This window comes from Aulostomus chinensis, chromosome 12, assembly GCF_037954235.1.
Source record: "Aulostomus chinensis isolate RoL2024-O1b breed Wild chromosome 12, RoL_Achi_v1.0, whole genome shotgun sequence".
Lineage (NCBI taxonomy): Eukaryota > Metazoa > Chordata > Actinopteri > Syngnathiformes > Aulostomidae > Aulostomus > Aulostomus chinensis.
Window position 1 is genome coordinate 3,752,580 of NC_141331.1, and position 26,314 is coordinate 3,778,893.

Sequence of the window (26,314 nt, forward strand, 5' to 3'; positions counted from 1 at the left end):
TTCAGAGCTGAAGACGTCCTGACTAGTGCTTTGCTAACAGGGCCAGCCACTCCCTCCACTTGCTCTTGTTTTGCACACGTATTTGTGCTCTCGATCCACTTCCTGTCTATTGTCTTTTGTAATCTGTCCTGTCAGCGAGGATAAGACAAGGATGAGAAGACCTTGTATGTTCCACAGGAGCGTCTATGCGGTTTCCAGTTCTAGGGACACGACTGAATTACCAGCTCTGATCGCTCCACATACATAAATCACCTTTGGAATTGCATTTCTTTGAGTGCGTGGGAAAAAAAACAACCCAAAAATGACCTTTATTATTTCAGAAAATGTGACATTTATGAGCGGGGGAGGAAAAAAAGAAAACACAGAACAGAAACAGAGTTCACGAGCGTTTCCAGAGCTGGCAAATCTTCAGTGTAGTTCATCAATGTTGCCACGTTGATACGGATCAACTGCAAGCTTAATGGAGCTTGTTGGACACTCTCCTTCTACTTCCATTGATTGAGGACGTGTGAGTTGGAGCTTGTGCGTGTTGCCGTTTGAACAGTATGTGTGCGCGACATCGTGCTGGCAAGTGCAACACACCTGAGGGGAAACAAGCAAGTGCACTCGCCTTTCACCACCCTCTATCCGATTAAAGGGAATGAAAAATCCATGAGCGCTCATTAAGTGGGTTTACAGGTGGCTAATGAGCTGATATTGAAAGCGCGTTGCTCTCTTTCTTCCTCCCTTGCTCTGTCTGTCTTTGGCCGTCCTCCAGGACAGAGCGCCTCCAGGTCTGCTGGGGTGCCAGTATCCCTCTGAACAAACACACACTTAAGATCCCGATCGGATCAAATGTAAGGGTGTAATTTTAGCCTGGCACTGGCAAAATACGGTAGATTTGTAACAGACTTATATGAACTGTTTCACTTTGTGTCTGTAATTATGCATCCGGTTACGGTTCATTGCCTCAGGAGGATGTGGACGCTGCCATCCTCAATAAAAGTAACCTCACCCCTCTGTTACAACCGTGTGATGAAAAAAAAGAAGGGCCATTCAACCATGAGTCAGTGGCTCGTCTTTCACGCCAGCCGTAGCTCTGTGGGCAAAAGCTGTGCCAGGTAGATTGCCTCATAACCACTCTAGTTGCAGAGCAGGAAATATTACCTCAATAATCTGCAGCAAGAGGCATTTCAGCAGGAAATGGCTCCCTGCGCGCGACTGTATATACGGCTGGGGTTGAGTCAAACCCATACTTCATTGCAGTTGCTGGCACTTTTTATCCTGCGTCTGCTGGGGCTGGATACTGGCTAAATGACAGCAGGAGCTCCAATGGCACATCCAGCACTGCTGTACGGTTGGCAGAGGCCCTTGGGCATCATGACTGGCGTGCTCAGCGTGAACGTAGTTGCCAATCACTTCTCCCCGCGATCAGGGGGAAGCAGCAGATACGAGAGGGGAAACCTGGAAAGAGAACGAGCCGGGAAAGTGGACCCAGGTGGTGCGAGGACGACAGAATTGAACCGTGTCCGCCTACAGTGTCCAAGTGCTTCACACTCACCTGCACAAGTGCGTGGGTGCGCGCGCGCACACACACACACACACACACACACACAGCCACCCACATCCAGACACTGAAGGTTATATGGTGTAAGGTAAGGCGGGGCATTTCACGGCATATTAACTGACAGAGCACTGAATAACAATTTATTGATTGCTTGGAAATAATGAATAAAAAAGTCCAACGTCTGAAGAATTCATGTCCGTCACACAAAGACGTCCCTGTCTTTCCTGTCCTGGCACCATGAGATCTTTGCACATGCATGTTAAGGGAGTATTCTGAGCCTGCGTTGAGCCTCTCTGACAGCTTTGAACTCTGGCCTGGCACCTACGTTACCCATAATGCAGTTGTCTTGATTTACTGCAATGCACAAGATAGTGAGAGCAGTACTCAGGAAACCATGTACTTACAAATATGATGTCTCACGCCCTGCAGGGCCCCCCCCCCCCACCAAAAAAAAATACATTTTTCCATCATTTTGGGAAAGAAGGGTGTGTGAAACGTTAGATTAATTTCTCTGATTTCTGCAGTTTCACTACCCCTTAGAAACGACGGATCCGGAGTCCCTTGGTCACATGACAGGAATACGACTGACAAAAACCAAATCCACCGCATGACATAAAAACCACAAATTTTGCCCTAAAATCAATTACGTTTCTAAATATAACATTTATAATGTAAAATAACCTCCAGGATGCTATAAAATGGAGTATGCTTTAAAAGGAGGGTTTCCTCTCTTTGCAGTTGAGTTCTAATATCTGGCACTAATTTGGAGTCCCCATGTCACATGACAGGGAAGCTGCACTGCACCTCTGGATAGAGGCTGATCCCCGCTGATTAGACTGTTTCTGTCTGGCACTTGACATTTGACACCGATGTCAAACGGCTTTAGCCAGCGTTGTTCTTTTTAAACACGTCGTTTCATCAGGTATTATTAGTCTGAGTCATGAGTCCGCATCAAAGATGGGGCCGGGCCACGGTGTGCTGCTCTCATTTATGACAGAACTCAAACATGGATTTGTTAAAACACATACATATAAATACAAATAAATATATATTTATATATTTGCAATGTCTATCATCTCGAGACATTTTCCATCAATTTCTCAGGATCTATCACGTGGCCCGAGGCGGACGAGTGGACTGTACTTCCAGTTCCTCTAAATATTGTATTTGTTTGATGTTGTGGCCCATGAGTACGTGTCAGTTACAAACCTACACAGCAAAAGAATTAAATAAATAAATAAAAAATAAAGAGCCTGATTCAGCTAGTTTTTATTTTAAGCTTTTGCCTCTGGTGTATTGCAGGGCTCTTTATCCTCCTCACCGTCATTACACGTAAGTTTATCCATTTTATACTGTGGGTTATGATAATTAGAATGATAATTTCGTTTCACAAAAAAAGTTGGAGTAAATGTTGAGGAGGGAAGAGAAGCCTCGGTCCTTCAATATGTGCATATTCATACAACATCATATTAATAACATTCAAATCTGTGAGCTCATGACTACCATCCCTGACAGTACAGGGTTTTTTTTTTAAACTGATTTTATTGTAATAACTTTCTTTGAGGTAAATAAATAGCAGTCTCTTATCCTACCAAAAACTATGTGTGACTGCGGTTCTCTGAACAAGGCAGGATTTGGTGTCAGGGCGTGGGTTGCATTTATTCAGCTGCCCGCACTCACCGTGAGCTCCCAGGGCTACCGAGCCGCGGCGAGGACGCGCCGTGCAGGGCGTGGAGGAGGCTTTGTCCTCCGCGGTCAGCGCCTCACTCCTCCCGCTGGTCATATGACGGCCGGAGAGGAACGTGAGCGCTTCCCTCCAAGCCCTGCGAAGATAGCGCAGACTAGCCGCCCGCCTCCTCCGTGAACCTACGCTTAATGCGTAAGAGCCGTTGGTGAATACAAAGCCCTTGGCGCGTTGACGTAAAATACACAGAGGCTTTTTTTTTTTTTTGGTACCGAGCGGAGAGGGGATGCACACGGCACTCGAGTGAGGTAACTACATGAAAAAAAAACGATTTATTTTCATTCACTCCCACAACATGGACCCGGGCAGCGTTCGACACAACGCGTAGACTTCTGTTGAACAATATCCACAGGCAGCGACTTCGAAGTCGCGGATAGCATTTTGATGGTAGCTCTTTGGAGGCTCCCGAGCTAATTTGCCCGTGTGTCGCTTGCTAGCTTAGCGTTAGCTTGTCGTGCTGCTGTCTTGGTTTCCACGGGCTAGCGTCGGTTAGCCCAGGCGGCACTTAGGAGCGAAAACAAGAAAAGGGGAAGCTGGCGTTGAACGTATTTCACGGGCTGCCCAGCACGGCTCGGCTTGGGTGTTCACGGCCGTTGTGTGCCGGCTATTTTCGTGAGCATAATGGCGAATTTAAACGCCAAGAAGGGAAACGTGTCAGTGACGGGGGGGAAAACCCATCTTGACAAGAACCCGGAGGTTGCTTGATCCGCACCACGTGCAGTTTAGAGAGCAGATGGATAAGTTGATGCTGGCTTGACTTGGCATCTTATTTAATTTCGTCCTGTTTATCTGTGTGTGTGTGTTTATTTTAGGTGGAACTCGCAGTTGACCAGCCTTACTTGGGCATCTTCCCCTCGGTGGTGGGGACATGTGCTCATCATTTGGCAGTCTTGTGTCGCTGAGCCCACTTGATTGCTTAGTGGACGGTAATAGGAGGAATTTAGAGGCTTTGGGTTAATAATTGTTCTCATGTGGGGAAAATTGCGGGGTAATGGAGCTCTGATTACAGCATTTACATATTTATAATTTGGCTTTCGAACAGAAATGTGGCCACAAATGCATCTTGTAAGATGCGCATTCCTTCAATTCAGTGTCTTTATCATTTGTTCTCAGATGAAAAACCTTCAGGGTGTGTGGCTGACTTATAGTTTTATACATGTATATTTTAAACAAAAGTCAACACTGTTCCCATCCTCTAGCAGTGTTTTTCAACCACTGGGTTGGGGACCAAACTATGGCCTTGAGGGCCTTTTTTGGGGCCTCAAACTGCTCTAAAGATGCCCACTTTTTGCAAGGGAAATTGTGTTTTATTTTTTTTCTTTTAGGAATGTAGTCTTTATCTTACAAAAAAGAACATGAGCTCAGTATATTTTCAGACCTTTAAACTTTATGAGAAACATTAAAAATGTTGAGATTAAACAACAACATCAGTTTCAGGGGCTGAGCTGTCGGTTTGGCAAGCTAGCAAATGTCATTAGGCTGCGGTGCCAGAAAAAATGGAGAAGTTCTTGAAGAACTGGGTTAGCTCTCTTTGCTTTTAGTTCCCAGCCGTCCATCTGTGTGGTGTCGAATTTCATTGAAACATTTTAAGTTCTTCGTAGATGAGCCAAAATAATTTGCTGTTTTGAAAGCTTTGCCCTGTTAAAGTATAAAGACATTTTTATCCACCCTCTCCACCTTTGGGGCTGAAAGGCCTCAACATGAACGAGAAGTCAACCCACACATCGGCCATGACATCATTGCTCTGAATGTGTTGAGGGTAATTAATTTCAGAATGAATCGCTCTGGGAAGAAGTCACCAACATTTGCCACCAAACTACTGAGCTGTTTATGTGTACGTCACCTTATTTTGGTATGAACCAGTAGGGGGGAACGGTGGCTCCACCCAGTTATCGTCCCAGTTGTGTTGAACATAACAAACCCTTACGCTCGGTTGTGACGCTTCATCCATCGCTAAACTCAAAATGTGAGCATGTGCTGCTCGTTCACTCGATGTGGTTCACGGTACACTTCAGCTTCGCCATAAAGGTCATGTTTTGGTTCATAATGAAGCTACAAAAACTGGTTTGGAGACTTCCCAGCCAGACATGATCATTTTAGCTTTTCATTGATTAAAGCAGCGCAGGGTTGACAGTAGCGTAATCAGGTAATGGGAAAAACACTGAAGTCTCATCCTGTGGAACACCAACAATCATCCTGGATCCGCCGCCAGAAGGGCTGATGGGAGCAACAACCAGCTTCCAGATGAACTGAGGAGACGGAGAACAAACTAGAGAATCTGAAACAGAAAGGAGAGAGAAGCTGTGAAATTAATGATAATCTGTTTGATGAAGCGCCCTTTGTCATTTAGGCGCGTGTGTGTTAATTTTCAGTGTGGAACGTCCTGCTAGCTGAAAGCCAAGAAATGTTTTGTCCCAGTTTATAACACGAATGTGTGGTGTGCATCAGTAGTGAGAAAGAAAACTATACAATATTCTTTATATATAAAGTATTCCTTTGATTTCTTTTTATACTGAGGTATTCGACACTTACTACACATGATGTCATAATATTGACATTCATGTGAAAAGCGTTGATTTCAGCACGTTGGCCATCACGCTGTATGTGCCTGCACATCTATGAGGAGCCAGTAAATCTGCCCTCTGATTCATCGGTTTGTCTCTGCTACTCAACTTTGCCCGGTGATATTTTTGGACTGTACTCATGCACATCAGCATGCATGATATGAGTCAGATGTTAAATTAATCTTTTGCAAATAATGGAGTTGGGGCACTGGCAGGAGTTGAGGAGCTGAGTCGCTCTTGGCCAAAGGGGAGCTGCAGAGGTATGATACTCTGGTACTTTTCCTCTAATGCTGTCTGATCTGCAAAAAGAAAAAATATATATATTCAGAACATATGTTTTCCATAATAATACCTACTGCACAATTTGTTTGATTTTTCCCCCTTTGGTAAATAACAAGGTCTTTGAAAATCGGCCTCTCCAGTTGGTAGCGCGGTATTTGTTTGCAGACGGGGCTGGAACGAGCCAGGTGAGATCAGAACTGCACTCTCAGACTTCTCGGAGCAGTTAGATGTTACGTAACTGTTGTTACAGGCCGCCGATGATCAGCACGACAGCTTAGCTGCCCTGTGTGGTGCTGGTCGGGTTCCCCGTTCAGGTGTAGGCTGTGCTACCAAATCTTATGATATTTTTACGTACCAGTGCTAGTTTCTGATTACAGCTTGACGCTTGAAAGGGTAGCTGAGGGTTATTATGTCGACACTATAGTTCTGTTCTGAAAATACGGCAGTGCTTCATACATAATTTTTGCTTTTGCAGTATAATAACTACCCTGCAAAGGTCTGAAGATTTACACCCCAGCAGGTGCAGTTAGTGGTGGGTGTTTTCAGAAGTCATCCTGATGAGGCGGCAATCTCGGAGCAGTCGGGAGCTTCTGGCTCATGCTCGTCACATTCCTTTCACCAGGCCTGCGCTGCGTGTACTGAGCAGAAATACTCCTGGTGCAGAATGGTTTTCGATTTGAACAGAGTGACCTTGCATCACTCAAGTAAAGCTTTTGAGACTAATTAAACTTGCATACTATCGGAAGACAGGTCCGTTGTCAATGGCTTTGTGAGAGTGAGAGCGGGGCGAGGAGTGGCCGAGGGAATCAGTGTGCTGTGAGCTGCTCTCCATTGAGTTTTAGCTCTTTTTAGAAAAGTAGAGAAATAGAAAATCAGTATGCGGTGGTCAATTTAGATATTGTGGAGAGCTTTGACAAATAAATCCCTGTTTGGGAAACACTAACTTGCCCAATTTACACGGTTTCAAGGTTGGGATATTACACTGCTGTTACGCATCGCCGTCTGTGTAAAGGTACACAGAGGCGGAATGGAAGGAACAGCTCATCACACTTGTGATCTGCTGGCAGAGGAAGAAGCCGCGGCAGATCCACGGCTGTGTGAAAAGGAACAGCGCGCCCAAAGTGCCGCTGCTGTCGTCTGCCTGTCGCGGAATGCTAGGATGCTATTTAGCACCGGAATCTCTTTCGGCTCTGCAGCGATGCTTGGTTCTGTGTCAACAAGCGAAAGTAGCGATGGAGTCAGTCTCATCGTACTGATGGGGAGTCTGTGTGTAGAAGTGGCCTCTGAGCACGTGCTGGAAAAGAGCAGCAGCACAGTACCCATGGCCCTAAAATGCTAGACGTATGAACGATGCTGTTTCCTTGATTTTTAGCCGTAAGCGTACCACTGAGACGCCTCTAAGTGTGAAACTTGTGTCAGTTACGTTGGTATCAATCATCGCTACAACGTCATCAGATCAGGGTGGGAGCCGTCTGAGTCCTGGGAGGGTAAACCAGGGCTCCGAATGTGCAGTGAGCTTCAGTGCTTAGACCGGTGGAGGATTCATAAGAACCTGAAACACTCTCCCAGTATATCCATGAACAGTTTTTTTTGTTCTGTTTTTGCTTCACGTGCTTTATTGGTATCGTAGGATCTTTTTTTCCCCCTCTTTCTTCTGAATGCATGGCGTTGATACCAAAGTGAGAGAGGAACGGAGTTTCAGGTCTTGATGTCTTGAACTGAATTGAAACCTCAAACATTTATTAGCACGGAGGATTTTTTTAAAATTTTTTTCATTTTAGGTATTCGCCTGCAATCTCACCTTTGTGAAAGTCGCTTTTGCTGACAGCGGCAGGTTTCCAGAACAAACACGGAGCCGGCTGGTCTGTTTGTTTTAGTGCTCATGCTGTCCACAATCTGCTACATGTAAAAGCATTCCCACACTCCTACTGTTTATATTACAGCTTTAATACAGACAGGAAGCAGAAGGGTTCCTCTCTACATGTGGAGTTTATAATATTTTTTTTTGGGGAGGGTGACTCTCTAAATCATCCTTTTACATCGACATTTTTCAACCATGATAGACGAGACGGACGATTCTGTCAATTTGTGATAAGAATAAATGTTTAAGCTGGAAGACCAGCTATGTTTCAGCGGCGTTTGTCTGCTTGTCAGCAGGGTTCTGCATAAACTATGAGGGAGATTTTCAACAAAGTTTGTGGAGAGGTGATTTATGGGCCAAGAAAGAATCAATTTTTTACACTCCGATGTACTTCTTGGTATGTGGACCAGATCCATATCAAGTTTACTCAGAAATCGTGGTGAGAGTTACTGAGAAGACGTGATTTACTGTGGCCAGGTGGTTGATCTGGACATTTCACCATAGATCTGAAAACTGTTGTTAGTTTTGCATAATCCCGTGAAATTCCATTGACACATTTGAAGTGCGTGTTCTCTAGCACCACCTAGTGGGCGTGGGAAGTGATATTCGCACCACAGTGCAGCATTAGTCTGCTGCTCCTTCATTTATAATCCAAATATGATCAGGTGCCACCTCCCTCTCACTGCACATAACAGCCACACACACCGTGACAAGCACTAGGGGGCGTGGCGGTCCCTTCGTCACCGCTCCGACCTTGAAATGGAGCCAAAGTGCCAGCGGCGGAACGTTTGCCTTTGCAGATGAATACGTTCTCCGAGTGCCCCGAAACTGGTTGATGAAGAGCCTCCTGTTGCTGCTGCAGTCCTGATGCGTTCTGGTAAAGTTCAGGCGTGTATTGAGTTCACATCTGTACCTCAGAAGTCCTTCACTTTCTACCGTGTTGAATTTACTGTAGCCGTGCGGTTATTAGTGAAAAGGCCACCCACAGCTGCCAGTAGCCCATCACTTCACCGGCAATCTAGTTATCAGGCCTGAAGTGCACTTCTAGTATAACGAGTTCCCACTGCAGGGCTTTACAGTGAGGTTTGGCTGACTGCCTGGGGGCAAGTCAGCTATCACCCTGAGTTTTGCCATGCATTGGTCAGTTTTTCAGATTTTGAGCTTTTGGGGAAAGAAAAACCCCCCAAAACCTGTTCTAAATATGCATTGTTTATTATTTCCCCCCCAGCCCCTCTCAGGCGAAGACATCTCTCTAATTCTTTACTTAAATAAACTGAAGGTGTAAATATTAGGTGGAAAATGTGGTGGAACCCTGTGTGGTTCTATCTGAGCTGCATTTAGGCTGCGGGCCTGGTGTCCTCCGCCGAGCTGCTGCTCGTCTGCTGTGATGGGGCCTGTTGATACATTTTACATATTCAAGCAGATGGTTTCTGCCAAGGCAAAATTCTGAAGGACAGAATGGCACAGCAGTAGTACACCCATGGCTACACACACATGCATCGTAAGCAGCTCATCATGTGGTTTATCCCAGACTGCTCCACATCCACATCTCTCTCGGCCCCTCCCTCCTCCCTGTACAAATAGTTAAGTCACTGGACCTCAAAACAGTCAGCCTGCTTCTTATGTCGTTGCTGGCGTGAACATTCGTGTGTCGTCCTTGGCGTAATTGTGACGAGAGGTAAGACCCACTCTGTGTCTTCCGAAGGTGTTATTTCCTGCCTATGATTATTAGTTTTTGCCTCGCCGTCTTAAACTCCTTCGCACTACGACAGTCATGCTTCCAGGCCACAGGGCATCAGCTATGCACCTGCGTCTCGCCACAGCGGTCTGTCGGGTCAGGCATCACATCCCTGTGATCCCGTCCAACGTCTTAAATGGGTAATATTGTCTACATGATCGGCTTCACTCTTCAAGCCTGAACTCCTGTGGTCATTGTTGTTATACAGTGGTTCGGACTTCACAAGACATGAAGAGAAGTTGAGGTTAGTTCAGGTTAGGGTTGGACATTTTTGTGACATGGTAGCCCAGAGCCTAATTTATTAAAGGAGGGCTGCAGGTTATTGGCATTATTATACATTTTGATTATGGCCTGAATAATAAGAACACTTATTTTTGAGTAGAACATTATTTATCAGCATTATTCATAGACTTTAAAAAAAAAATTAAATATTCAAGATGCTTCAAATTGTGTTGTGACAGGAAACAAGGTTGTCCTGCAGCAGTCTCCCTTAACCTGGGATTTATGAATGGAGTCAGGCCTTTTATGTATGCAGGTTGTATCCAGGGTTTTTGTCAGGTTGCAAACCCTGTGCTTAAATATTGGGGATTATGCGATGCAAAGGTGTTGTAATTCATCGTTTAACCATGGAGCTTCCTGCTAACAGTGAGCGTTTTGGCTCCAGGACTCAGTGTTTCCCCCTCCCAGCCACTCAGCGCTCTCTGTGTGTCTGGAGAATACTCTGTGAGTGATAGTTAGACAAGCGCCTCCCTGAACGTGAAACTTTCTGGTGTTTATATTTGTTTCAGCAAATGTAGCTGTTCAACATTTATTAATCCAAACTTGAAAACTCCCCACTCCCTGTCGGCCACCATTTAGTAAATGAAAAGAACTCAGTATGGTGCCGTGGAAGCTGATTACTTGGGCAGCGTTACTGAATATTTTCATTTCAACAGTTTTTTTTTCCTCCTGCAGCATACTCAAGACAGTTGAAAATATTTCCCAGTGTGTTGGAAACACACGTCTGTCCTCTGTGAGGCATTAGAAAGCTGAGACCCACAGAGACCGGCTAGATAGTTTAGCGCCATGACACATTCTTGTCTCAAAATGAAATTCATAACAAAAGCAAAAACAAGCTACATATTCCTCCACAATCCATGCATCAGCTGAAGCACTGACTGTCCAGCCACTGAATATCCCAGGTCGGGCCCAGCCGTGATCAACTCCTGTTGAAACACATCTTCGGTTGCGCTGAGTCTGCTAAATCTTTTCTGTGGCTGCACCCTGTACTCCAGGCAGGAGATTTGCAGGTGACCTACCTCCCATCTTATGACAGATCCCACACAAAAGCTACTCTTGGTCAGGGGATTGCTAGTAATAACATGTCCAAATGACTGTCTCATGGTAAACCCTTCTGCCTTATTGTGTTTTGTTGTTTTTTTTCGGGTGATTTGCAGCAGTAGCAGGTGGCTGTGTGTGCTATGATGGAAGCACTGTTATTTCAGCAGGGTGTATATTTACCAACAGGTCTTTAAGACTGTTGAGCCAAGCTTTAAGACGGTTGAGCCAAGCTTTAAGCTGTCACTCTGCAGCAGCAACAGTGTTGCCTGAGTGCGTAAGCTGGCAGCGCTTCGGACACTCATACCTGATAACAGTGGAACCAGGTCACTCAAGTCAGGGGTCGCTCCCTGTTCTGCATCTTCTGATCCAACAGAAGATCCTTGTCCTCTAAGACCTGAACACGTGATGGACTTCTGTCCATGTGGGAGCTGGCATGTCAGTATTTTCCTCCTCAAGAACAAAGGATGTTTTTACTCTTCATAATACTAACTTGAAGTGGAGGGGAGGGGCAGCAAAGAGGTCATTCAAGCCTGATTAAAATGCAGTTCCATGAGCGCTGAATCACCTGTCTCACCAGGATGTAGCGTGATCGGTGTGCCCTTTGGTTTGCTCGTTAACCACTGGTATTTCCGTGGAACCAGAACTTTTAATTTGGTGACGGGTCAGTTTCTGGACATTGTTGGTAACTCGTTAAAAGTGGATGATCTCCATGGTTGCCTCGCCCACCGATGCTTATGTGGTTTTATTATTTGTGGTAAATGTTGGCAAATGAAATGGTGAGATTTTCACTTGGAAAACTAAATTGTTAATCTTCAGACATGGCAAAAGCATTTTGTTTTCACTGCAGTTGGCCATTTCTGTAGTTGTGGTACATTTCTGAGCATCCTCTTGCCAGCAATGCAAAACCCTGAGCTTAGAGCTGAGTTGGTCAGACTCCCTGGGAGCTGGACCCTGCACCGCAAAGTGCTTTGACTGCCATACATGCCAGAGAAGGCTGCTGGAACTCTGGGAGGAAGGACTCTTGGTGTGATGCAGGTGTTTTCATGTCTTAAGTTGCGTGACTGAGACCAGAACACACCAACACTCGTCAACGCCTGTTTAGAAAAAAAAACATTGTTTATGTGTACTTTTCTAATCTTGTTCCACAGGAGAAGATGACTTCAAAATATCCCTGGGTTTATGGAGTTCTTTAAATTGTTGTTCAATTGCAGGAGGTACAACTTCAAAGTCCAAATACTATACAAGTAGTACAAATACTTTATGTTATCTATGTATGTTTTTTTTATTATTATAGACGAAGAGTAACTGTCCATTGACCAATGGCCATCCTCTGTTTGTCGACTTTATTTTAAAAAGTTATGAGACCTTGTAGAAAATATTAGACAACATTTAAAAAGTGTTGCGGTGGTTATTTTATTTTTTAGAAAATGTCTGGAGTCATTTCAGTGCAGGAGTCCGAGTGTGAGATGAGTTGGTGCTGCTGTGTTTTGTGAAAGAAAGATCTGGTGATGAACGATGAAAGGGATTCATTTCATAAACCTGTGTCTTGTATAACGTTACATGTGTGCCAGTTACGCCGCATCTGAAAACCAGAACTGACTAAATGCTTCATTCTTTGTTTCCTGCTTCCCTGCAGACACTGGCTTGGTTCTGAGATGAGACCAGTGTGCATGGTCGTGTGAGAATCATATGAAGGAGCTTAAAGGCCAAAAGCCCCCCCCCCCCCCCTTCCCAAGAGAAATAACAGTTGTGTTGTAGTTGATGACCTGGAAAGGCATGGAAGTATGGTTTTGAGCATGGAGCCCCATATAGAGGCAAAAGAGCTGGTACCCTAATACATTCATAAAGCTTTAGAACCTTAAAATCGATGATGCTACTTCCCCGCTATAAAAGTATTTCTTGCAAATCTCAGGCTTCTTAATTTCTAGCAGTAAGAACAAGACTTTGAGCCAAAACAACTACTTAAAATAAAGACAATGCTGCCAAAAAAAACAAAAAACAAAAACAGCTGAAAAAAGCTAATTCTAATCCTCACATCCCGTCCTGGGATTGAGCCACGGGTTGTTCTCAGGAGTCGTTCTCAGTAGTGGCCAGCCAATTAATGAGCTCCAGACAATTAGCGAGCTTACTTTTGCCGGTTTTGACAGTTGGTTGGATCGTTGATGTTGACTTTTGTCTTGTAAATTGATTTGTTCAGAAGAGGAGTCGGAGTCAGCCTGGGTGCCAAGCTTTCCCACAACAGTTTGTTGAACTCTGAAAGTGAAGAGTGAATGAATGTAGTGAAGGTTAACTATTAAATATCAAGTTTACAGATTGTATTCACCATGTGACTGAGTGTGTCTTCGTTGATGGCAATAATCCATCTCCTCATCTCATTCAAGACTGAGGTATAAACATGAGCTTCTTATAAAATATTCCATTTATAATCCTGTTGACATGCTAGAGAGCTGAAAGTCTGGCTCACGACTGAAGCCTCATCCCGCGGTGTGTTGGAGTCTCCTTCAGGAGTTTAACATGCATTGTTTTAATTTTTTCATTTTTTCAAGTGTGCGTAGGGGTGAGTTTGTGTCGGTGGAAGCTCGGCCATTTAGGGCACCTCATGAAAAGTTCTGTTTTAGTTCAAGTTAAAAAAAAAAGAAAGAAAAGAAAACAAGAAGATGCATGTAGGTAGCAGTTCCCCTCACAAGTTCGTATGAGAACAGAGGAACCGTCCCTGAGAGTCATCGACATCATTGTAATTTACAGTGTCATGATTATTCACCCGTACATAAACAGACATTATGTCAACTCAGGGAAACGCTTGTGGGTAACCTGGGGTTCTTAAAGCCACTACTGTTTAATCTCAATTCATGGAAAATAATCACCACGCCAGTGAGCCCAATGATGAAGAGACAGCCGGCTCTGCTGCTGCTGAGAGGGTGTGAGCTGTAAAGTAGGACCTGCTTTCGCCCCATCCTATCGGCTGGGAGGTTCATAGGTCACCGCTCTCATGTTTATAAACACTGTCTTGTCAACAGCCCTCAAGTAGCTTTCTCACCACACTTCATATCTGGTGCCGCCAGCCAGAGCAGCATCATACACTTCTTAGCCAAACTTGATTTCTCACACACACACACACTCACACACCACTCATTCAGAGGCACACGGTGGTAAGTAGCCTCACTTGCATTTTCTTCACGTAGTTTCAGGTCAGAATGGAGCTGAATAATTGATTGTGCTGCGCACACGTTTGAAATGTTTACTACTGTCGACGGCTCTTTGAGGGTGTTTAATTTGACCACGTGGTTTACAACCTGGACTTTAGTTCTCTTAGGATTTTGTCAACTTCTGTCTGTGCCGACTTGAAAATGTTTCAGTTACAGATCGTTGCGATTTTTTTGTCGTCTTAACTTTTCCCCGGCACTTCACAAACTGTAACTCTGGTAACCACTGCTGCTACTCAGGCTCTCGATCCTGTTAAAGAGAAGGAGGAAGTCCATAAGATTAATAGATAAGCTGTTGATGTCGTCTGCACGCTGATCAAGGCTTAGAAGCACAAACAGGGGGTTTGTTCTTGATGGGATGGATACAAATATTTTTGCAGGGATTGAAAAAGTTCTGCTTTGTCAGATATAAAGACAGAAGTGTTGCACATCTTCATTGAAGTATTTCTGGCTTCACCAAGCAGCAGCAGCAGCAGCAGCAGCAGCAGCCCACTGACGGTTTTACCAGCGATGCGCTCTATTTTAAACCGAGGCTCACGTGTGATATGATCTCAGTGATATTAGACACCGTCTCCAGTTTTTGTCAAACAAATTCTTCCCTGTTGTGGGGAAGAAATTAATGTGGCTATTATGTGCTCTGTCGTCGTGGCTTCTGCTGTGACTTGCCTTGAGCTCGACCCAAGTTCTGTTGCCTGCACAACGGAACTCTATTCCTTGGTGAGGTCCCTGCTTTAAATCCAGTATAAACTCTGTTAACAAGGAGGCGACTAAAGGCCTGTTTGTGTGTGTCTGGTCTGTGCTCTGTGCCATCCTGCCATTATCTAGCATTATCACTCAAATGACCTCTCTTCAGTCTCCTCCACCCCCACCCCCAAAACATCCCCCCCCAGCTTCACGGGAGACCTTATGAGGATCATTTGACTGGAATGATAGTGTTGCTTAAGGCTTTTTAGAGGGGGGGGGGGCTTAGACAATTCTCAGAAGACAGTTTTTGGGACTTAGAAGGCTGTTTCACTTACGAGATCTGTTATTCTAACAGTAAGATAGTGGTTTGCTGGCTTATTATCCCAATTATTTCTGGGTATCTTTCATTGTTAGATTTGAATGACCTTTGCCGCCATGGCTGGATAAGGAGGCGCGGAGCAGAATAGAGCTCTGCAGACTGTGACTGTGCCGCATCCTGCTATGGACTCAAACCTGTGCGTCTTTTCATTTAATAACTGAATTTCAAGTTGCCAGCGGGCTTCATTGTTGTCCAGACTTCCTGATGCCCACAGACAAAACTTTGATGTGGGCCACAAAAACATAACACAAAAGAAATAAATTCAATTCGTGAATAGTTTTGTGTTTCGTCTCATGCAGACGTGGTGATTATCAAACAGATTGTGTTTTTGTACTCATAAAATGTATCGAACAGTGAAACAAACTCTAATAACTGCACTTTGATTGGATTTTTTTTTTTATAAACAGATTTTGAACGTTGCGCCCCGCGACCCTTCACAGATCGGCGGTATAGAAAATGGATGGATGAACGCTGCAATCTATATTTGTGTTTTGCTATGTGATGATTAAAAGAATTGTTGTGCAAGAAGAAAACCTTTACACATGTAATGAATTTCAGCAGTGGAGTAAATCAGACAGCAACCATGGCGTGCATCCACAATCACTCCTGCTTTTGTTGAGGCGTGATGTGACAGACATTTGTTCCACTGCTGTTCTGGTTCAGACATTTACTTGCTAGTTGGTGCATCCTGCGAGACCTACGCGCCAAATGGAAAATCTACCCGCGTCTGATTAGTTGAACACCAGTCATCGTTTGCCAGCAATGATTGGTGTCAAGAGCGTAAGCAAATTTCTCCACATTTGATCATGACTTTGTGATTCATGATTACTTTGTTGTTGTTTTTTGCAGGGGACGAGAAGTTAGGGGACAATGCGAGTCCACGTGCACACCAAGTTCTGTTTCCTGTGTGTGCTCACCTTCCTCTTCCATCAGTCCAACCACTGCCACGGAGAAGGGCACCACCAGCACAGCGGCCATCACCATGCTAACCACACACACAGTGACCTGCAGATATCTGAGGCTCCATATGTGAAAAGAGTCACCCCTACCCCAGAGTCCAAGAGGCTGGAAGGGGAGGCGCTCGAGGAGGAGCAGCACTTCTACATCCAGCAGCTGTTCAGGCGATATGGCCAGAAGGACCGTCTGGATTTCCAGGGGTTTCAGAGTCTGCTTCTTAGCTTGGGTCTCGGTGAAGTCAAAGTGGTTGGCGTGGATCATGAGGATCTGGGTCACGACCATGTAGCCCACCTCGATATATTGGATGTGCAGGAGGGGCTTCACACACATTCACACACCAGTGACAGTCACGGCCATGGCCACGGGCATGGTCATCCTCACAGTAAGCCCAGCTCCAACCATCCTCAAACTGAACGAGGTCCCACACAGTGCAGCCAGACCTCGCCTGTCAGCCCAGCACCTGTAGACCATAAACACCACCACGATCACCTTCATAACCACAGTCACGGGCATGACGCTGACCATAATCATGACCACGCCGAGGCAGAGGATAGTGGCCAAAAACATTCTGGTGGTCATGTGCAGGACACGCATGACCATTTGCATCACGATCATGAACATGACAAAGAGCACAAATTTGAGGTGCCTTTTGACCACAAGGAGCTGCCTTCTAAACCTCATAGTGACCACGGTGACCACGACCATATCGACCATGACCACGGTGACCACGACCATGACCACGGTGACCACGACCATATCGACCATGACCACGGTGACCACGACCATGACCACGGTGACCACGACCATATCGAACATGATCACGGTGACCACGACCATATTGACCATGACCACGGTGACCACGACCATATCGACCATGACCATGTCCACCATGATCACGACCATATTGACCATGACCACGGTGACCACGACCATGTCCACCATGATCACGGTGACCACGACCATGATTCCAATCATGTCGATCAAACGCAGCCCAGCACAGACATTCCTCCCATCAGCCAGGAGCAGCTGCCGTCTGCCCAGCTGGAGCCGTCCCAAGTCCTTCGGGAGCTGCGGTCCTCTCCCGCTCCCACAGAAAGCCGCACCAAGAAGCCGAGGAAACCAGGGAGGGTCAGAGGACAGCGAGGGCAAAACAAAACCGCCTCACCTCAGCCGTCTGTGTCTGATGAGCATGGACACAGTCGTGATCACGGTCACAACCATAAGGACAAAAGAGAAGCACCTGGCGGGGCTGCAACCCCCACGCTGCCAGGTCATTCCCTGGCTGGACATGCAGGGGGCGTGTCTCATCAGCACGAGGAGGTGGGACTTTTGACGAATTGAATCAGGTTGTGTCTGAAGAGATGCTCAGAACGATTTGTCCTGTTTTACAGCTGAAACCGTAACAATTCAGTGGGCTACAACGTAAGTGCTTGTTTACAGTTGTGTTTAACCGACGTCAATGCCAGGCGATGCTGCTACAGTCCTGCACTGTCGCGTCAATCATTTCAGGTTCTTGCCTCCTTTGTGAAGAAGAGCCCTGGTGGGTAGTTTGGATTTTTGAGAGGCTGTAACAGTCTGTGTTAATGGGGACAAGTCTTCGTAGGGGGAGTGGGATCATAGCCTCATGCTGTACTTTCTGTCTCCTCCCAGTGTCTGAACCTGACTCAGCTCCTCAGTTATTATGGCCTGAGTCCCGAATCGCTCATCTCTCCCAGCCACTTCACCTATCTGTGCCCTGCCCTGCTGTACCAGATAGACAGCCGCGTCTGCATCCGCCATTACCACCAGATGGATGTGGAGCAGGAAGCCCTGAAGCCCGTCAGTTCCGGTAAGAACAGAGTATCTCATTGATCCGGTCCATTTTCACGAATAAGACTCGAAAGCAACAAGCAGTCATGGTAAAAGCCCCATCCGAGTACCTCTGAGCTCACAGTGGGTTTACACAACCCAGTTAGAGCGAGCAGACAAACAAAACAGCCTCGCAGCTCCACCCAAGCCGTCCCGGGGCTGACTGCGCCCACTCAGGACAAGTTGGCGAGTCCACCTGAATGTCTTTTCGAAACATCTCCGTGTCGTCTCTCTCCTCCTGGTTCGAGCTGCACAGTGTAGGTGGAGAAGGTCAGGAAGTCAGACGTTTAAAAAAAAAAAAAAAAAAACGGCAAACAATCTAGTTGAGTTTCAAAATAAAACACCCCGGCAGTCAAGATCGATTATGGCACAGCCGGTCCTGGTGAAGTTGTGGGTTCTCTTATTTGGAGCTGCAACAATTCATAAGTGGAAAGATGTTTACTTCTTTAAATTAGCAATTGATTGTTTCAGTCCTTTTATGAGTAAAAAAACGTGAAGAATTCTTTGGTTCCAGACTCCTGAATGTAAGAATGTGCTGCTTTTTTTTTTCTTCCATCTAAGACAGAAAATATAGAATGTTTCAAACTTCCTTGACATTTTTAAGGAACGCACATTTCACAGCTTGTTGATAGAAATCGTCGTATGGAAGGAAGTCCAAGGTTACCGTCATAATTTATGCTACATGTTTGAGGACTGCGATGTGAAAAGTTACTAAACTAAAAAAAAAAGTTTTAAGTTAAGTTAAAATCACGCTGATCTTCCAGCTCCCGGCAGCAGCAGCACAGCGGCCCGAGCTCACACATGAATTTCTTTCTCTGCTTTGCAACTTTAGACCCTTGGAGTGAAAATCACGACTTTAAACATTTAAAATGAAACTATAATGGGTTAGTTTCTTTTGGGGGGGGGGGGGGGGGAGCTTATCCAACAGCAAAGTTTTGATTCTGGGGACGTCGTCTGATCTCATCAGCGATTGTCTGACCAAACAGCTGCAGTGTTTGGCTAAGATAGCGCCACCTTTTAAAACCGTCGGTTCCCAATCACATTTGGATACAAAAGCAAACACAGCCCCCCTCCAATACTGTTGTACTCAGCACCTGGTAATAAAGCACTCGTCAAACAGCGACTTCGCCTCATGTATCCCAGACCCTGACTACTGAATTGAATCATCACATTGAAATAATCAAGAGTTAAACTCGTGCTTCAGTGGCCGGCGCAGCGATAAGAATTCCGTCCAGTGTGAATGGAAAGTCAACTATGAAGCAAAGCCTTTATCCGGTGTTGTCGGCACAGAAAACAACTACTTTCCTTCGCAGGAAGGCGTGGGCAAATCACCATAAACCTTTGGTTTTATAATTTGACACTATCAGGATTTATTACCGCGGGGTGTTGACCCACATCGTAGAACGTTCACTTATCAAGGTGTATTTTCTAGTGATAACAATGGAAGTTATCCAGGGAATCTGACCCTCGTACCCTGAGTGCTCTCACCGTGGTTTGCTGGATCTCTCCCCGCGTGTGCGGCGTTATTCATCGCCTCTGACGGCCTGAGCGGCTCACCAGAGCGCGGTTTGAACATCGGCCGAGGTTAAAATAGTCTCACTCTTCTTGGACGTCTAAACAGAGCACAGCCGGCTCCGGTTATGCAGTCCCCAGTTTCATTGATGAAACTCGTCCTTCTATTGATGGTGTTGTTGTTTGCTTCTTTTTTTGTCTTTGTCGGTGCCTCTGCCCTTTGGTTTTGCTGAACACTCTAACCTGCACCGCCGCAGAATTATCTCAGGTCGGTTTATGTTTATGGTGGGGAAATGTGTGTCATGTTGTGCATGTGTGGGTGCCAACTGTTATCACTCTTCAACTGTGACCGCTGTGAAAGAAACGGGACCTGAAGTTGGCTCTGGTAGCAGGGGCGCTCCGGTTCCCCAAGCCCACAGTTGGGTTTGTGTCGAGGTTTTAGGATCACTTTAAGTTGTTTTGTACATTAAGAAGGAAAAACATCTCCTGAAAATGCTGTCACTCGTGGTGCTCGTACCTGTGAGGGTGGATACGCCCAATCCAACGCAGATTCAGTTTTCTTGTAGAAGTTAAAAAATTGCTGTTCACGCGTGCAAATCTAGTTTTGCATCCATGTGGAACGCAGGAATCCCTCATGCAGCTTTGGGCAGATTCATGTATCAGAGGCCCATATTTCTGACCCCCTGAAATGTATTTTATGACATTTTAGATAAAGTACATTTAAAGTTATTCTCGTTGAATCTCAGCTTTAGTCCTGGTGTGACTGGCTAAAGATGAAAAGTGGGGCCCAGGTCAGAGGGCCAGGACAAGAAGAAAAAGATCTCTTTATGCATTCAATCTCTGCGGTTGTTGCTACTCTTTCAACCGAGTGATGAATAGACCCCTTTTTTGAGTTTTGGAACCAGCAAGATGTAGCGCATTTATTCTCTCAGTCCCTCCGTAGCTAATGGCCTTGAGAGTTCAGACAGTAAATTTATAAAATGTGGAAGCAGCAGCAGTCGGCCCGGCTCGGTCCCACAGGCTTGCGTGAACGCTTTGAGTCGAGGCTTCGCAGGCGACCGAGGAATTGGGAGATTTTTTGGCCTTCACACGCTTAGAAGCTTGTTTGACTGAATGGGCAGCAGCATCTCTTCTACCCTGTTATTGATGCTTTGAACGAGGATCATTTACTCACTGCAGCGCTGGTAATTTATGTGGGGTCAGACAGTGTCTACCCTTCTATGCGTCTTATTAAAGAGTTTCAGCTGTCACGGTAGCGAGCGTGGGCTCCCGTCATCCCCTCAAGGGCTCAGAATGGCAGAAAAGACCCGTCCTCAGTGGAAGAGTGAGTGGAACCATTTTCACGTAAAAGAACCCAAAGCAGAAAAGACAAGAGGCCGTAAGGTCAGATGTGAATACTGGTGGTCAGTGTTGAGCCTGGCCCTGAGAGGCAATAATGTTTCAAGTGTTGTAGAATACAAACTGTTAAAGTAGCGTCTTAAGTTAATGAGTAACCGTGGAGAAGACAGGAACTCTGGAGCCTTATGCTCAGGATCCGTCTGAAACACGCGGCGTGATTGATGGGACTGGAGACGAATATTCTGGATCCAAACGTAGAAGCAAACTTAGCTGCAGGCGCGGGCCTCTGCACGACAGCTGTCACGCTGCGTCTCTTTCATCAATAAACATGAAATCTCGCTCGGTTTGTTTATGTTTCGATGCGTCGTCGCAAGGGATGCTGAGTCAGCAGATCAGCTGACCTTTGACCCGCTCTCTTCTCATAAAAGTCGTAAACTGGAAATCTTTTCTTTGCCTGTCTTGTGATGAATGATCCTGGAGCTGTGTCCTGCTTTCATTTCTGCCTTCAAAATAAAAGCAGTAGTAAGGGCTTTGTCAGAGCCAGCTTTGGGAGTTTTACTCTGAAAAATTCTTACTGGAAATCAAGCTCTTCTGTTTATGCTGGTAACTGAGCCAACGTCACTCCGTGTCACCCCTCTCCTGCTTTTACTAACACACACACACACACACACACACACACACACACACACACACACACACACAGAGTCTTAGATGAATACCCTGGACTCCCTGTACATATTCATTACTCGCGTCATCTTTGCTCTCACGTTGCGGGTTTTTTTTTTTGACCCACTGCGGGATCAATAATCTCGGACCTTATTGATTTTTGGGTTTTGAGTTTCTTTAATGAGTCTTTGGCTTTTCTTTCTTTTCTTTTCTTTCTTTTTTTTCCCTCCCCCAAACCAACCAACACGTGGATAAATGCCGTTGACATTTTGATCATCAAAAACCCGAGTCGTCAACCCCTGGTGGTGACGTAGACCTTTTTTATGTGGATACAAATGTCACTAGAAGAGATTTCAAGTACATTCAGTTAAAACCGTTTTCTTTATTTAAAACAGGAACACTTGGACAGCCTGAGTGTGTACGTATTCATGTGGCTCCAGCATTTTAACCTCTGGAACTAGATAATGCTGCACAAAGCCATTTGCCACATAGAGTGAACCTGTATAATTATGGCCGTTATCAGGATGCATTTACACCGCTGAATTACATTTGTCCTTGTGATGTGCAGTTTGCCTGCAGTTTTATTGGATTTTAGTTTTCATTTATGCAAGATAGGCAAGAAAATGGGGAGGGATCATAATCAACAATAGACAACAGGGTTATAAACCGCCTGTCTCAACCAGACTTGGCTTTAATTGGAGGGAGGAAGGGCAGTTTTAAATGACCTGCAGCATTTTATCATTTACTGCAGAGCCGGTTGTTGCTGTCTCACAGCTTTTCTCTGAAGAGGGTGTGTTACCCTGAGCGAGCTCATCGGTTCAACCATGAGAATTTGGAGGAATTCCCTCACCAAGCAGCTTTTAATTATTTAGCGCAACCTCTCCTCTGGAGGCACCTGACTCACACGTGCCTGAGGCAGCTGCGGGACACTGCTGAAAATAGTCATAAAAATGATAACGACAACGAGGAAATCGGCATGAAAGACAAAATGGCAGGAACCGCTCCTCATTAGTGAGATACCAGAGGCACTAGACTCAGCAATGGTGCACCACGACCCCAACCATAGTCACCGCCACACACCATGGAGCTACCTCCCATTTGCCTCCTGCCGGCATCCACGGGGAGCAAGGAAATTTGCAGTTGTTTTCTCTCTGGTCTCCACTCCCTTCTCTTTGTGTTCTGTGCCAATTAGGGGAGCATAAGTGACACCCTGGGCCATTTTTCTGAGCCGTGGCTCACAGGAGACGCATAATTGGAGAGAAGACACAGACCAGTGGGTCCCCTTCTTTCCTCTGTTCCTCCACCTCCACCTCCTTCCTCTGTAAACATCCACATGTGCACCAGCACAATAGCGAGGTGATGGTGAGGTAGTGGGAGATGAGCGCTGCGTGTGAGGGACCTGCAGCAGTGCACTGTGAGGCTCATTTGCCTCTCAGGGCTGCACGGTGTTCCACGCCACTGCGGCGCCCATACGAGGCGCGCTCGGAAACGGTGGCGATCATAAAACAAGAAAGAAAGTGAGGGCTGTTAAAGATATTTTCAACAATGATGACAAATGTCCAGTTTGTCCTTCCAAATGATGAGGCTCAAGTCCATAAACGCCGGCTTTACGGCTTTAGTGGACTGCATTAGCGCACGTAGAGCAGAAATGGCTGGAGTGCTCGTATAAAACGCACGTGCCTGGTTTTTATGTGCTTCACTTTTAAATGAGCTATTCAGAGGGGGTGTGTGCGCCTGTGTGTGTGTGTGTTGTCAATGTGTTTGCGAGAGAGGCGATGCTGAGTGAGTCGATGTCTGGAGTTCCTGAATGAAACAAGATTTTATCCATTTGAAACTGCAGGGAGGAGAAGAATCAATATGTGGTGGTCAATGAAGATATTGTGGCGGACGGCCATAAATAAATCCATGTATTGGAAATACTGAAACCAGCTATTTTGGTTTGAAACCAGATGAGACCAGTAAGCCGAAGCACCCAAATGAAGCAATTTGCTGACTTTGCAAACACATAGTGGCGGCTGAGCAGCTGCCGGAGCGCCGATCAATCCAGCAGCAACCACTGAAGATTGCTCAACTGTAGGCGTTTGTCTCCTGTGAACAATGCGTGTGAGGGAGAAGAAGAAGGGAAAAAAAAAAACTCACCAAAAAGCCAGTCGATGCAACAAGACTGCAACTGCCAGCTCCTAGACGCGCTCGCGCTGGACTGTGAATTATTTACATGTTGATTCCTGGGGGAGGCGGCTTAGTGAATCAGCAAATCCAGCGCCAGCCTCACCTCTCAAACTCCAACAAAACACAGGTTGTTTTAATGTTTGTGGATGCGGTGTGGAGTCAGAGCCCGGATCCACGCTGGCACCAGCAACATCTCCAGACCATCAAGTATCATCGCCAATGTGTTTCGCTGTCAACAAACAGAGAGTAAATACAAATACGTGTGAATCTGGCAAATATAATCAGCCGGTTGGCTTTGATGATCACCACCTGCTGAGGAAACTGTGTGATAAATATCGGGGTTGTGTGCACGTTGACAATCCCACAACTTTCGGTTGATCCAACCCGATCCACATCTTTGTGTTGCGTTCACCAGTATCCACGGAACTGGTTTAGAGGTTCCCAGCTGCCAACTGGGACATTACAGGCTAAACTGCAACATGCACGATGACAAAGTAATATTCGATTCCAATTAGTCTCTGGGGTTTCCTCGACTTTGTTCTTCCAACTTGAACTTCAGAGATGAATAACAACTTCCTCATCGTCGTGATGTGAATCTCAGAGAGTAAAAAAAATCCAAGGGGTCAGCAGACTCCTGGTCAATGTTCAGTTTAGCTAAACTTTTACCACCAAGTCAGCTCACCGCGGCTGCCAGAGACAGCAGAGTCTCTAACGGCTGGCGGCAGTGTTGAATTAGAAAATATTATACCTTGAAATATGTATTCAAAAAGTTCAAAGAGCCCCTTTGAAGAAGCACAATGCTGAGTTTGGTTCTGGGCTCCCAGGCTGTAATCTGGGGCACTGATGAGTGGAGCGAATGCAGAGGTGCCTCAAACCTGCATTCTCTCCCATGACCAGGAGAGGGCGGCTCCGCTGGTGGTGGAAATCCAGCCGACCTCACCTCTCTCCTGATGCTTTATGTCTGATGAGTTCATGGCCTCAGACGGATGGTAAATCAGGGTGAGTCGCGACCACGCTGGGCCAGCGTCATCACAGGAGTCACAACAGCCGACGCGGGGGCTTTTGTGGTCAGCGTTGAGGGTCACGGTTGTTGCAGTAACGATGTATGGCCGCACTCGCGATGTTTACTTGTGTTTCCAGAAGGTGCAAAATGTCAGTAATGTCAATATGAATATCAGCTACAGGCCCATTCAGGTGTAAAAGATCATCTCGCGTACACACAAACACACGTTCTCAAGAGCAGGACGTTGAGCTGAGAAAGCAGTGATGATGTAACAGATCGGTAGCTAACCTGCCCACCGGCGCCCGTGAACGCCGCTGCACAGCGCCATCATCACTGAGCCCCTGGTTGGTGTCGTGGCTTCGGTGCGCACGTGAACCATGATGAACGTCAGCAGCAGGCTGTCTGGAAGCTAATGACAAGTGGCTCTGTAATTAACAATCATGGCCTCTTCTATGAAAATGTTCCCTGCCAAATAGGAGCTCTCGCCTCCTGTTTTGTGAGTGCAGACTTCCGCCAGGGGAGAGATGGTTTTTGTAATGCTTCTTAATCCTACATCTGGTTAATGGGACAGTGACAGCTTGATTCTCTCTCCAAAGCCCACTTTGTCAGGCATAAGACATGTTTCACATCATCTCTTTACAAGCTTCACCACCTGGGGCCGATTAGACGAGGAGAGCGCCAGTGGATGCCAGTGTGACTTGACTGTTTTTAGTCATTTTTCCATCTGGCTCCATGACAGCTTTGGGTTGTTGTTGTTGTTGTTGTTGTTTGCTTTACTCAAAGGTCGTGTCTGTGCGCCAGCACTTTGTCCGTGACAAAGAGAGCACGCATTTTTCATGAATTTAAACATGGACGATCTAAAACGGCTCCTAAATTTCCGCGTGATGAAATCATTGGATCTTAGCCGAACAGCAGAGTAGATGATGAGGGTTTGATTGTTCCAGAATGACTGTCCTCTGGGATCGGTCTAGTCTGCCGTCTGAGAACGTCCTCGTGCCTCCGTTAGCGTCAGCCGTGATGGACAGAAACAACGGGGCTATGATGAAAATGGCCGTCGCTGCTGCAGTGAAACGTCACGGCTACAGATGAGCAACGGCGCCGTATAAACCCCGCGCGCCATGAAATTGAAGCACACTCGTGTGAATAATTCACGCCTTTTCAATATGTCTTCTAACATCAGTGGCTACGGGACCAGCAGTTGATCCCAGACGAAGCACGTTTTATTTTCTAAACCCTGCACGTTAATGGCCGTTTTATATTTTTTATTTACTCGAAAGAGTAACCCTGCAGCGTCCGCAGACTTTTTAATTCATTAAAGAGAAGCGTTGAGTGACCGCCGTTAAAACGAAGAACAGGCGAGTTGGGGTTTTATTTCTGTACAAAAACACACGGAACAGTTTTTGCTCACCAGTTCGTTCTGGCACTTCACTCTTTCGTTTGTCTGGAGGCGAATCAGCACAATGTTCTCTAGGTATGCGGTCAGATTTACTCATCCAGCCC

The 26,314-nt window shown here is 46.0% G+C and overlaps 1 protein-coding gene across 3 annotated transcripts in view; it reads left to right on the forward strand.

Moving 5' to 3' along the window:
* Positions 1–3,295: 3,295 nt before the first annotated feature.
* Positions 3,296–26,314, forward strand: part of slc39a10 (solute carrier family 39 member 10) — a 32,961-nt gene continuing 9,942 nt past the window's right edge. Inside the window, exons 1-3 of one of the 3 annotated variants that reach the window (XM_086219691.1) lie at positions 3,296–3,538; positions 16,171–17,598; positions 17,929–18,106. In XM_086219691.1, the coding sequence (XP_086075817.1) occupies positions 16,192–17,598; positions 17,929–18,106 (1,585 nt within the window). In that variant the 5' untranslated portion in view covers positions 3,296–3,538; positions 16,171–16,191. Of the gene's footprint in view, positions 3,539–4,197; positions 4,217–9,656; positions 9,676–16,170; positions 17,599–17,928; positions 18,107–26,314 lie in introns of those variants that run through there. The other 2 variants (XM_086219692.1, XM_086219693.1) reach the window with 2 other exon arrangements.